The 12,508-nt window shown below is 47.3% G+C and overlaps 1 protein-coding gene across 1 annotated transcript in view; it reads left to right on the forward strand.

Annotated features, from left to right (window-relative positions):
- Tmem132b (transmembrane protein 132B) overlaps positions 1 to 11,640 on the forward strand; it is a 252,724-nt gene extending 241,084 nt beyond the window's left edge. The window contains exons 6-9 of the mRNA XM_029533848.1: positions 1,343 to 1,548; positions 6,030 to 6,300; positions 8,359 to 8,550; positions 9,457 to 11,640. Of these exons, the coding sequence (XP_029389708.1) occupies positions 1,343 to 1,548; positions 6,030 to 6,300; positions 8,359 to 8,550; positions 9,457 to 10,593 (1,806 nt within the window). The 3' untranslated portion in view covers positions 10,594 to 11,640. The remainder of the gene's footprint in view (positions 1 to 1,342; positions 1,549 to 6,029; positions 6,301 to 8,358; positions 8,551 to 9,456) is intronic.
- Positions 11,641 to 12,508: the final 868 nt, after the last annotated feature.

A 12,508-nucleotide genomic window follows, 5' to 3' on the forward strand; every position in this document is an offset into this window, starting at 1 on the left:
TCTTCAGACACTCCAGAAGAGGGAGTCAGATCTTGTTAAGGATGGTTGTGAGCCACCATGTGGTTGCTGGGATTTGAACTCTGCACCTTTGGAAGAGCAATTGGGTGCTCTTACCCGCTGAGCAATCTCACCAGCCCTCGACAGATGAATTTTTAAGATCCTGTTTATTCTAGATACCATTCCTTTGACAGATTAGTAATTTGAAAATCGGGGTTGGGAGATGGCTGAGTCAGCAAATGCTTACCCCATAAGCACAAGGACCTGAGCTCAGTCCTCATCACCCATGCAGAAAGCCAGGTGTGTGCTATACACTTGTGCTCCAAACTCTGGGGAGGCAGAGACAGGAAGCCCCCAGGGGCTCACGGGCTAGACAGCCTTGCCAAAGGTGAATGGCACCTGAAAAATGACACTTCAAGTTGACCTCTAGTCTCTACATATATGTGCACACACACACAGACACACAATACACACACACAAGTAGTATGCACTTCCAGTCAACCATGCCACGTCACAGCTTCAGTCTTCCCATCTCTAAAATGAAGTCACAGGTTCCCCATGTTTTGTGCTTTCTACTGGTTCCCAGCCTTCATCCCTCATCCCTTCCCTTGAGCTTTACACAAAGACACCTTCACGATGGAGAACAAGACCACAGCATTTTATTTGCTCGCCCAGGAGATGAGAAGTGAAGCAGGAAGCTGATGTGTTTGGCAGGACCCCACGGCAGGGGGTGAGCTAAAGCACCCCCAAGTGCTGGGCCAGAGACTACTGTGAGGGGATGCCTTTTTCTCTCCAGTTTCGAATCTGCATCTCACCATTTGCAGGATTAATCCCATCTGTGTTTCCACAGCGTCCCATGAGCACTTAGCTTACCAGGATTTTAATCTAGTGCAGAGCCCTCTTGAATTTCTTTTGGATGCTCTGCTTTACGGGCTGGAACAAAGCCTTTTCTTAGAAACATTAAAACCTTTTATGCGTCTTCAAATGTGGCACCAGAGTGGGATAAGATTCACCTGGGGCTTGATTAGTGGTGGGTTGAGCACAGAAGAGAAGGTAAGATAAAGAAAACAGTAGCCCTCCCAAAAGGCGGCTGAGGTTACGCAACTCCATTAAATTATGTTTATGGTTTAACTTGTCAGTATTGTGTAACACAAAACGGCTTTCCTGCAGTCTATCTATCAGCTATTTGTCATTAATTAGTGCCTACAAATTACTCTTTGTACCTGTCCTGTTCTCCTGGTGCCTTATAAATCAGAGCTGTCGTGGTTCATGAACTTTTACAGATGTCAAGATGTGCGTGTCTCTTGCTGATGTGTCTCGTGTTCTTGCCTCCCCCCTCCCCAAGGTCTCCAACACCTGTGATTCTATCTTTGTGAACGGGAAGGAGATGAAGAGCAAAGTGGGCACGATTGTCAACTTCACCCACCAGCACTTCACTTCCCAGGTGGAGATCACCGTCTGGGTGCCCCGCCTGCCGCTGCAGATTGAGATCTCTGATACGGAGCTGAGCCAGATCAAGGGCTGGAGGATCCCGGTGGCATCCAACAGGAGGTGAGAAACAGGAGCCCTGTCCGTGGGTGAGAGGCTCAGGTGTCTGTGGGAGGCAAGTTGGTTCCCAGGAATCGATGTCTGAAGTGTATGGCCATGGTCTGGGTTTGGCTTCCAGCAGTGCATGGCGGTGTTCTGGACTTGGGTTCCTATGGATCTGACTTGGATGATTACTAACAGTTGGACATGAGAAAATTACATCGAAGACAATATTAACAATAACAGCGGTGATACAGGCAGCCTCATAGACCAGACTCTAGGACGCAGGAAGGTGAGGTGAGATCTAAGAAGCACCTGCATATAGCTTGGACTTCAGAACGTAACTGCTTCCTGCTGTCTATCCACTACTGCCCACTACCTCCTCAGTCATTCTCTCCTTCTGGACTCTCAGCCATGGAGTGAGGTGTCCTGTGGTGAGCACCGCATGGTTGAAAATGAGACTGCCTGAATTTCAACCTAGGTTTCTGCCATGTACAGCCATGTGACCTCATGACATCGCCTACGTATTCTCCAGTTCCTTCAACTATTAATTGGAAACAATAGTATTACAAGAGGTCCCCAGACTCCAATGAAGTGATGTGTTCTGCAGGGGGAGGTCCCAAAGTCAAACTTTTCTCCAGGATCCCCCCCATCTGCTGCTTATTCAGGTGTAGCGGAAATGTCCCCCACAGGCTCAAACATTTCTTCACCAGGTCCCCAGTAGGTGGTGCTGTTTGGGAGGAGGCTATAGAACCTCTAGGAGGAAGAGCTTTGATAGAGGAAGTATATTACTGGAGGGGGGAGGGCTTTGAGAGTGCACCCCACTTCCTGCTCTTACTCTTTGCTTCCTGAGTATGTGTATAATCTGAGCAGACATTATTATTATTATTATTATCATTATTATTATTATTATTATTATTATTACATGTGCTGTCAGGCCTTCCTCACCATGATAAATGATATCCCGCTGGAACTGTGAGATAAGATTAACTCTCTCCTCCCTAAATTGCTTCCTTTTGGGATATTATTTTATCACAGCAACAGAAATGAATCAAGCACTAACCTGGCACTGGGCCAAGGAGACTTCACAGATGCAATTACAGCCAAAGCAATCTATCTTAGGCTGTAGAGATGATTGAGGAGGGCCAGACGCATCAGATGAGACCCTTGAAAGCAGAGCATCCCCTTCAGCTAGTGGCAGAAGGGCGAGGACCACTTGGCAGGGTGATGCTGGCTTTGAAGATGGCTTGAACCATGTGCCATGGAAAGTGGGTAGAGCCTTTACGATCCATGAGCCTCTTCATGATGAACACAGGCCAGTGGCACTCAGTCTAACTGTTGGTACCATCCTGACTGTCTAGAGGTGGATTCTGCCTCAACAACTTCAGGTGAGAGTCCGGCTGACATCTTGACTTCATTCAGCTTCAGAGTCTTGATGCAGAACTTCTTCTCATTGGAGCCTTGTGGTACCATGACTCATAGAAACGCAAGCGAGCAAATGATTTTTTTTTTTTAAACTGTGAGGTTTGTAGACATTTGTTACACCACAAAGGAAGAAAGTAACCCAGATATTGTTACCCACTGTTGGAGTACAGCTGTAACACTCCATGGAGGCAGTCTTTGCAAGTAGACAGTAGGCGGAGGGTGGAAGTCTCTGGAGGAACATAGTGGCCTTTGGCAGACTCTGTAGACTCCTGGGTAGCGATGGTGTTGACAATGAGCCCGATGGCATGAGATGTTGCTGGGACGCTCCCATTGCCTAGGTGGAAATAGCAGTTTTCCTGGACAAGAGTGCACTTGGAAAATGTTCAGAGGGCGTGGGGAACATGGATTCTCATTTGACTGCTCCAGAACGCTAGTGTGCTGTGACCCACAGTTACATGGAAAGCAAAGGAAACTGGCTGTGAAGCTGTGATTTCCCAGGCAAAGTGTTGAGTGTGTGTGCCTGGCTTTTTACAGTTAAATGCTGAAGGAGAGAAAAAAGGGAGATGAATGGCTGTTAAACTGGTGGGAACAGGTACCCAGTGGTGTTGAAACAATCAGCTTTCCCAGATGCTGAGCAACGGGAAAACTCAGACACGCTCTGAAACACAGGCTCAGGATACCACAAAGGTCCAGGGCTAGACTCCAGGTTCCTCTGAAACATGAAATGTGAGCACAGTGAACCGATGCTGTCCGAGGGGCTGACATCTTCCACCCATTCCCTTGAATAAGGAGATAGACATTACCTTTAGAGACAAAGCGTCATGGATAGAATGGGAGCCATGATGTCAGGGGAGCACTGCTGAGCCTTTAACACAACTGATGACCTCTAACCTCCAAACCCCACTGAAACCAGAGCCTGTGTGCCACACTAGAACGGAGTTAACAGAAGTGGATTCCTAGCCGTCTCTGTGTTTTTTCAAATCATGATATCTAAGACACGTGGATTGTAATGTTGAAATCACCTGTTAATCTTGACGGAGATATTTGCTATGGAACCTTAAGTAGTCTCAACACCATTGAGAACGTAGGTCATATCAGCAAGGAGAAGTAACTGGAGAAAACCCCCATCGGATAGTCTCAACAGCACAAGAAGGATGGCAGAATCAGGCCAATGAAGTCAGGGATGGACGATAAGACTCAGCCTGACTAATACAGAAAATCAGCTGGGCAGATCACCAGGGATTTGTGGGACAGTGACAAGATGTCTGAAGTTCCTGGAACTAGAATCTATGGAGCAGAGCGGGCAGTATAAGTGGGGGTGGGTTGGAAGCGTGTGATGACAGCGAACCAAACTTGATAAAATGCAAGCATTCAGAGGCAAACCTTAGAATCTGTGTGCTGGCACCTCACTGTGACATTTCTGAGATTTAAAGGCAAGGGGGGTGGGGTGGGGATCTTAAACACCCCAGAGGCTCACACTGATGATGGTCAGAAGCCGTCATGGCGCGTGACTCTGGTGCATTTAAGAGAGCCACTCCCATTTGGTTAAGGGGAAATTTCGGATTACTTGCACAGATGACCAACCAGCATCCTCTGTTGTAAAATAAATTCAGTGTAAAGAGCGTGGACGTGTGTGATTGAATGCTGCCGATGTTGTTTGGGGGGGGGGGCTGTGTGTGGGTTTCTTCTCGAAGGGAGGCGTGTGGAAATCGCCGGGGACACTCAGGATGTACCAGACAGATACTGTTTCTGTGATGTATTCTGAAGGGCTAGAAAGAAAAAGAGAAGAGGTTCTTATCACTTATTAAGCTACTTTTCTTGTTGCTGCAACCGCATACGTGGCGAAAGCAGCCTGGGTGAGGAGGGGTTGATCTTCATTCATGATGAGGAAGGTGCGGCCCTGGGCACAGGAGGTGCTTATTCACATCAAAGGAAATCAGGAAGCAGTAAGGATGAAAAGCAAGGTTGTTCTGGAAACCCCAAATCTTGGAACCCCACTCTTCCAGCTAAATTCAGGGGGCCCAAAGGTTTCACAACCTCTCCAAAGCTGCTGAGAACCCAAGTACCCTGACACGCAAACCTGTGCAGGGACATTTTACGTTCAGTCATAGCGAGCGTGCCACTCTGATTTTTAAATGCTATATCCTTTCGTCCCCAAAAGCATTTTTTTCCCCTCATCAACGAAGATAACTCGCCTTCTCTTTGGGAAACCGACATTTCCCTATGGCTGCTCTGTAGAGTTTTTCTATGTCTTCCTACTTTGTTCTCAGACCTGAGGGGAGACAGCCAATTCAGAAATCAAAGACACTTGGGGCTCAGATCTGTAGTTAGCCCTGGGCTGCTGGGCCACTTGGTGAATTCTGGGAAGCTTGGTTTGCCCATGGCAACCGTGAGAAAGGATGGAATGGACACAGAAGGGAAGAGAACACTACTAGGTGGGGCAATTAGCACGGGCTTGGCCTTGCCTCTGCAGATGACCAGTTATGTGGCCTTGATTGAGGGGCCTCTACTCTCCCATCTTGTGTTCCTCATCAGTAAGATTGGAACAAGAGTAAAACCTCAGCTTCTATGTTCTTCAAAGGTTCAGTGAGTTAAGTGTGTGTGGCCACTGCGGTGTCTGTCTGTCACAGGGGCCAGAGCTCAAGGTAGTCTAACTCAATGCACAGGGATGCCAGCAGGCACTCTGGGATAATGTGCTATGGTCTAACTTCTTGTAGGAGTTGTTGTGGATGCTGCTTTGCCCTCTCTGACATGGTCTCCGTCCACAGAGAAGCCAGCAGCCAGCAAAATTCTCCCCTGGGAGGTCATGGGGAAGTTCTATTCAAAAGGAAGGTTCTAGAATGGAGGAGACAGAGAGGATTTTTTTTCGAGGGGGTGCTGTTGACAATTAGGGGTCAGTAGAAAATGGAAGGAGGGGAGGGGGAATAGGGAGAGAGATGCATGAATGGATGAATGACCAATGGATGCCTAACAGGAAATAAGCCACTGCATTTTCTCTGACCATCAGGCAAGTCGAGGGCAGTCAATGCTTCCCCATCAATGAGGAACCTTAATCCATTTTTGCTTCCTTGGCGCTCCAGGCCCACCCGGGAGAGTGATGACGAGGAGGATGAGGAGAAGAAGGGGCGAGGGTGTACCCTGCAGTACCAGCATGCCCTGGTGCGTGTCCTCACTCAGTTTGTATCTGAGTCGCCTGACCTGGGTCAGCTGACCTACATGCTGGGCCCTGATTGGCAGTTTGACATCACTGACCTGGTAACCGAGTTTGTGAAGGTGGAGGAGCCAAAAATTGCCCAGTTACAGGATGGCAGGATCCTGGCAGGACGGGAGCCGGGCATCACCACTGTTCAGGTATTGCTGGGTGAGGTGGGTATGGGGGGAACTTTGCCACTTTCTACCTACCCCCCTCAGTGATTTCTCCAGTTAACCAATGCCTTACAGCTCTGTATATGTATGCTATGCATCCATAGCACAATCAGCATGTATCATTTTACACACGTTCAGCCTGTGTGCAGGAATCTATTCACCAGTTTTACAGCTCAAAACTCAGAGAACACGGGCAACAAAGAAACAGTATTTTCCAGACGCAGCAGGACAGATGTACATATGACCTCAGTGGTTGTGACACAGCACAGACCTGAGCAAGCTTAAGCCAGACAAAATTGCAGCATGGAACGGGTGGGCTAGGGCAATAGCTCCTAGCCAAGGGGCTGTTGGTACTGATAACTAGCAAGGGTTGAGGTGTCGATTTTCTCTAAGCATATGGCCACTGGTAGGTCAACTTCAGTGGCGATGATTTACCAAGTAATATATGGCCATCACAAATTAAATTTGATTTAAAATAAACAATAAAGAGTACACAAGATTGGGTGAGGTGGGGAAGGGGGTGGGTTTGGGAGTATGGGGAAGGGGTGGATGAGATCAAGACGCACGTTGTATGGAATTATCAAAAGCTTACTTAGACAGTTTTAAAAATTCTTTTGCATTTTAGAGTATAGAAAAAAAAAAAGATCTCCTTTGCCAGAGAAAGCTAAATTAAATATACACTACCAGAAATCAGTTTATTCTAAATGAGAGCTTTTAACATTTTTTTAAAAAAAGATTGTATGTATGTGACGGCATGTGCTACAGGGTGTGGGTATTTGGAGGCCAGGGGACACCTTTGTGGAGTTGATTCTTCTGTTCCGCGTTTCTGTGGGTTCTGAGGTTCAAACTCAGGTCACGAGGCTTGCATAGCAAGCGCCTTGACCCACCGAGCCATCTTGCTGTCCCACAGTACTTTACGTTTTACACAGCAGAGTCGATAGCAGTAAACATCCTAAAAGCTACACCCACCTCCAGCCTGGCGGAATAGCCATTAACCCATGCTACACCCAGAATAGTAGACTAAATGAAATGTAAAACTATATGTTTCATAAGAGATAAAGACCCATGGTTGAATGGTCTCTATGACTTCCTAACCACAACCTTTTATGCTAAATTGTGGTAGGATAATTATGCAGAATTTTTAAACCAATCCAAAAATGCTATCTGTCATCATTAAACCATGTTTTCTTTTGTGCTTCCAAAGTTAATTCTTTGACTATTAACTTGGCCAGAGTGTGTTATAGTCTGCATTTGTCTTCTGTTTCCACCTCACGGACATCACAGATTTACCTCTTACGTGGCACTCATTTCCGAAGTGGTGCCTCTGTTGGCGGGAACGCCAGGTGGGCTTGACCGAGCTCTGGTGACCATCCTAGGTGCCCTTTGTGATGCAGCCCTGTCTGGGTTCCAGGCAGCTGTGTTGTGTGACATTGAAGAGTCACGGAATGAGCTTTCATCCCCCCCATCCCACCCCCCACGACATGCCAGGAGTGAGTGAGAGCAGGATGTCTTTGGGGGGGAATATTCTAGAGATAACTCTACCTACCAGGCATGATCTATGAGATTTAGCCCTTAACCCCCAGCTGTATACCAGTTGGTTTACTAGGAGAGATAGCTAGCTATTTAGGAAATGCCACTTCAATTGGTTTATCCAGTGATGACCCAGTCACCTGTACAGTGATTATGGGTGTCTGTCAGTGATGTACACAAAGAACAGGGCTGAGCACCACTTCATCAGAGACTGTGCCACTGACCCATGTTCAGAAACTGCTGAATGGTTGTTGAAAAATCTCCACTTCTTCCATCACTAAGGTAGAAAACTTCAGGGAGGACTCCTAACCTGCGCCCCACTTTTCCCTTAGAATACATTCTAGTTATGATCATATAGTATAAGAAAATGATGTAAATGACCACAGACCCACCTAAACACTTGCCACTGTATTCCTTTGCCAGAATATGGGTCAGGTCCCCGATGGCCTGTCCGCTCAAGAGTTAAAGGTGGCCCCGTGGGACAAAGTCACAAGCGTTTCCCTTGCTTTTCAGGTCCTCTCGCCTCTCTCCGACTCCATCCTTGCAGAGAAGACAGTTATTGTCCTGGATGACCGAGTCACCATCACAGAGCTGGGTGTACAACTGGTGGCTGGCCTGTCCCTTTCCCTACAGCCTCACAGGGCAGACAAGAGGGCCATCGTCGCCACAGTGGCTGCTCAGGATATTCTCCAAGCCCCACAGCAGGTGAGACTCCCAGGGGCCTGTGTTCTGTGCATGACGTCATTTCTATCCTCCGTTATGACTCGTTGCACAGGAGGCCAGCAGAGTTCCCTAGCCGGACCTGGAAGCTCTTGGACTTCCTTCTTGCTTCTAATCCAGTTTCTCTTTGTCTCTGAGAAAAGCACCCAGGGCTTAGCTACATCTTCCCATGCCCTATGCTTTCCCATGGGTTGATCTGTGCTAGGTGTGGTACAGGATCGATGCTAGACCATGGTTGAAGGATGCCCTGTTCTCATTTCTGCCAAACAGACAAAGCACCTTTTTGAAGCTCAGAGACTTCATTTCAGCTACGTGGACAAGAATGGCCAGTTGGTACCTGATTGTCCTGTTGATGGCAGAGATTGTCAACTCTAAAGCTCCCCTGTATCCTAAAACATACACAAAATTTTATAAAGAGACAGGAACGTGGTGCCATTCAAGTGAGCCAGCCCCACACCACCTCATTTACCAAGAACTTCCCCCAGGAGCTTCCTCCACAGGTTCTTGCTGTGTCAGCACCAACTTCCTGGTAAACGGGTGTTCAAAGTGGCCTCGTCTTGAACAGTAACCTAGTAGTTATTATCTGAAATTGATTCAGATGAATCACCCACATCTGAGTGTCTCCACAAAGGTCAAAGACACCCTCTGTGGGAAGGCATGCAACAAATTGATTTGTACTTTAATGTATTCACTGATGTGCATTCCTGGCACCTCACATCAGTGGGGCACTAGTATGTTAATGATACAAGGCCAAGGCATAACAAGAGCTAAGACCATCACATCTGGAAAGTGACTTCTATCTGAAGACGCCAGGAACGCCCAGAGGAGGTCGTGTTTGTAAGTTTGAAGGAACCCAGTTGTAACCCTGTTCTCTGGTTTTGTTTTCCTTAGGAAGCCATAGTCAGTTCCTGGATTTTGTTCAGCGATGGCTCTGTGACACCTTTAGACATTTATGATCCCAAGGATTTCTCGATGACCGTTTCCTCATTGGATGAGATGGTGGTGTCCGTGCAGCCAAACCTTCAGACCAGATGGCCAATTGTGGTTGCCGAGGGTGAAGGACAAGGGCCCCTGATCAAGCTGGAAATGTCCATCAGCGAGTCTTGTCAGAAGAACAAGAGGAAGAGCACCCTCGCTGTGGGCAAAGGAAACATCAAGGTCAGATTTGAACCTGGACTGCATGAGCAGCAAGGAGGCAGCAATGACATCGGGGGCATAAACCGGGAGTACAAAGGCCACCTCAGCAATTCCATAGAGCGCGAGGGGAGCCAGGATCGAGCAGCCCAGGAGTGGTTCCAACATGGCACACCGGTTGGCCACGAGGACAGGACCAACAAGAGCACAACCCCACAGTCTCCCATGGGAGGAAAACTCCTCAAAGGGGGAGCAGATGCCTTCACCAGCTTTCCCACCCAAGGGAAGTTACCGGAATCCAGTAACCCTGGTGACCTCACGATGACCTCCAGGGGGTTAACGGATTTGGAGATCGGAATGTACGCCCTGCTCTGCGTCTTCTGCCTGGCCATCTTGGTTTTCCTGATCAACTGCGTGGCCTTTGCTTGGAAGTATAGGCACAAAAGGTTCGCGGTGAGCGAGCAAGGCAACATCCCCCATTCTCATGACTGGGTGTGGCTCGGGAATGAGGTAGAGCTCCTGGAGAACCCTGTGGACATCACTCTCCCCTCAGAGGAGTGCACAACCATGATCGACAGGGGTCTGCAATTTGAGGAGAGGAACTTCCTGCTGAATGGCAGCTCCCAGAAGACTTTTCATAGTCAGTTGCTTAGACCCCCTGACTATGTGTATGAAAAAGAGCTGAAAAATGAACCTATGGGTTCCTCCGGCCCAAAGAGGAAGAGAGTCAAGTTTACTTCCTACACCACCATCCTCCCCGAGGATGGGGGCCCATATACCAACTCCATCCTGTTTGACAGTGATGACAGCATCAAGTGGGTCTGCCAGGATATGGGGCTGGGGGACTCGCAGGACTTCAGAGACTACATGGAAAGACTACAGGACCAGATGTAAAGTCCTTTCTTAAGTTTGTATTCACCTTTATGCCTTCTGTTTTCTGAGCGATGGAACAGTGGGTCTGATCAGCAATAGGGGGTGACTTAACAAAGTGTCAGAGTTGGGGTCTGGAGGGATCCCTCTTTAAGTGGGTATTGGCAGCCTGGGTAGCTCGGGCTCAAGCTGGGCAATGTCTGTCACACTGGCTCCTGGGGATGGGAGTCATTCAGAGGCAGCAGCCTGGCGGTAGACACGACCCCACAGACACTGTTAGTCACCTCGTGACCAATGGCCGTGTGTCATTAGGAGTGTTCCGGATGGTGATTTTTTTTCTTCTTCTATTTCTAGCCCTTTTAAAGCACAGTGGACACTCATTGCGCGTGGCCTGAGTTCAAATCTCCGTGGTGGAAGATGAGTGAATGTAGCTTCCTTAGCTGTCAGGAGTGAGGCTTATTATTTTTATACACATCTGGACTTGCACCTGTTCTTTTGACCTTACATTTTTTTGAGGGGGAGGGGTTGTTTCGGAAGCACTTAAAGAAGAGCTTGTTTGATGTTCCTACGAGTTTATTCCCTGGAGCTCATTGTGTCTTGCCATACGGGGTCTCCATACAGGATATCACACTTTTTAACTTTGTTGCCGAGGACAGTGTTTTGTCCCTCCTTCTTGACGTTGGTATTTCTCATCTATCTTGGGAACAGGGGTCTAACTGGAGACCCAGGAGAGGGTTTTTTTTTTTCCCCACATGAAGTTAAATAGATTTAGAGAAAAGTTCTGTCACAAACATGTTTTTGTTGTCTGCTTGTTAGTTATTTGTGAATCTCCTGGGGGTACGGTTCTGAGGGAAGAGAGGCTCCAATACCACAGTACGGATATAAGTCCTCTGTGCTCAATGCAGTGTATTAATTCAAACAAATAAAAAACAAGCTGGAGAGATGGCTTGATGGTCGAGAGCGCTTGCTGCTCTCGTAGAGGACCCGGAGTTCAGATCATAGCACCCACATGGTGAATCACAACCTTCTGCTAACTCCAGCTCCATGGGATCTGATGCTCTCTTCTGGCCTCTGTGGGTACTACACTCATGTGCGAATACACAGATACACATTCACATAACTTAAAAAAACCAAACAAACAAATCTTTCAAAAACCAGGATTAATTTATACAACAAAGGTATGAAGAGATACCTTCGTATTAAACTCTCCACTTTGCAGATGATTCTTTTAAAATAATGTTTCAAATTAGCAATATAGAGAAGTCATCCATACAATGACTGAAAAGAATCTCAGTTGTCATTCAGATAGGGAAGAAACCGTCTCAAACATCTTTTCATAGAGAAAGCAATGGTTTTCTCAAGTTCATAATTATCAATGACTGTCCCAGAGCCCAAGGATCACCTTTTACAAACAAAGCATGGTATTTAAAAAGATTTTTTTTTTTTACATCATTTCCAACAAAAGTGCTGTTTACAAACATCATGAATAGTCTCGAGAAAGACAGGCAGGGATTTTTTGGCATAGCCAAATGTGACATTTCTGTTTATCATAATGATGAAACTAGAAAAGCAGATAACTAGACTAGTATGCCTCATGGTGAACTTACTGAGCCATTGTCAGCTCTCAAAAAAAAAAAAAAGGGGGGGATTTTTAAAAGGCCCAAAGCAGGAAGCACACGCAGGAGGTCACTGACGTCAAAGGGCTGAGCTCTGAACTTCTCAAGAGGAGACTTTCTTACTCCTCTGCTCTCATTTTATACATGTCCAGGCTGGAAACATGGCAGCCGTGCCTCCTGTAGCCATGACGGGACAGCTAAGATGTTCTCCCTGCCTCTCCTACCCACAGCACTGCAATGTGCTTACAAATAGGGCTGGGCATGCAGGTCCTATGCTATATCCCCCAGAAGTATGTTCTCCTGCTTTTGCGTTTAGAGTGGCT

The sequence above is a fragment of the Mus pahari genome, chromosome 23 (assembly GCF_900095145.1).
Source record: "Mus pahari chromosome 23, PAHARI_EIJ_v1.1, whole genome shotgun sequence".
Taxonomy (NCBI): Eukaryota; Metazoa; Chordata; class Mammalia; order Rodentia; family Muridae; genus Mus; species Mus pahari.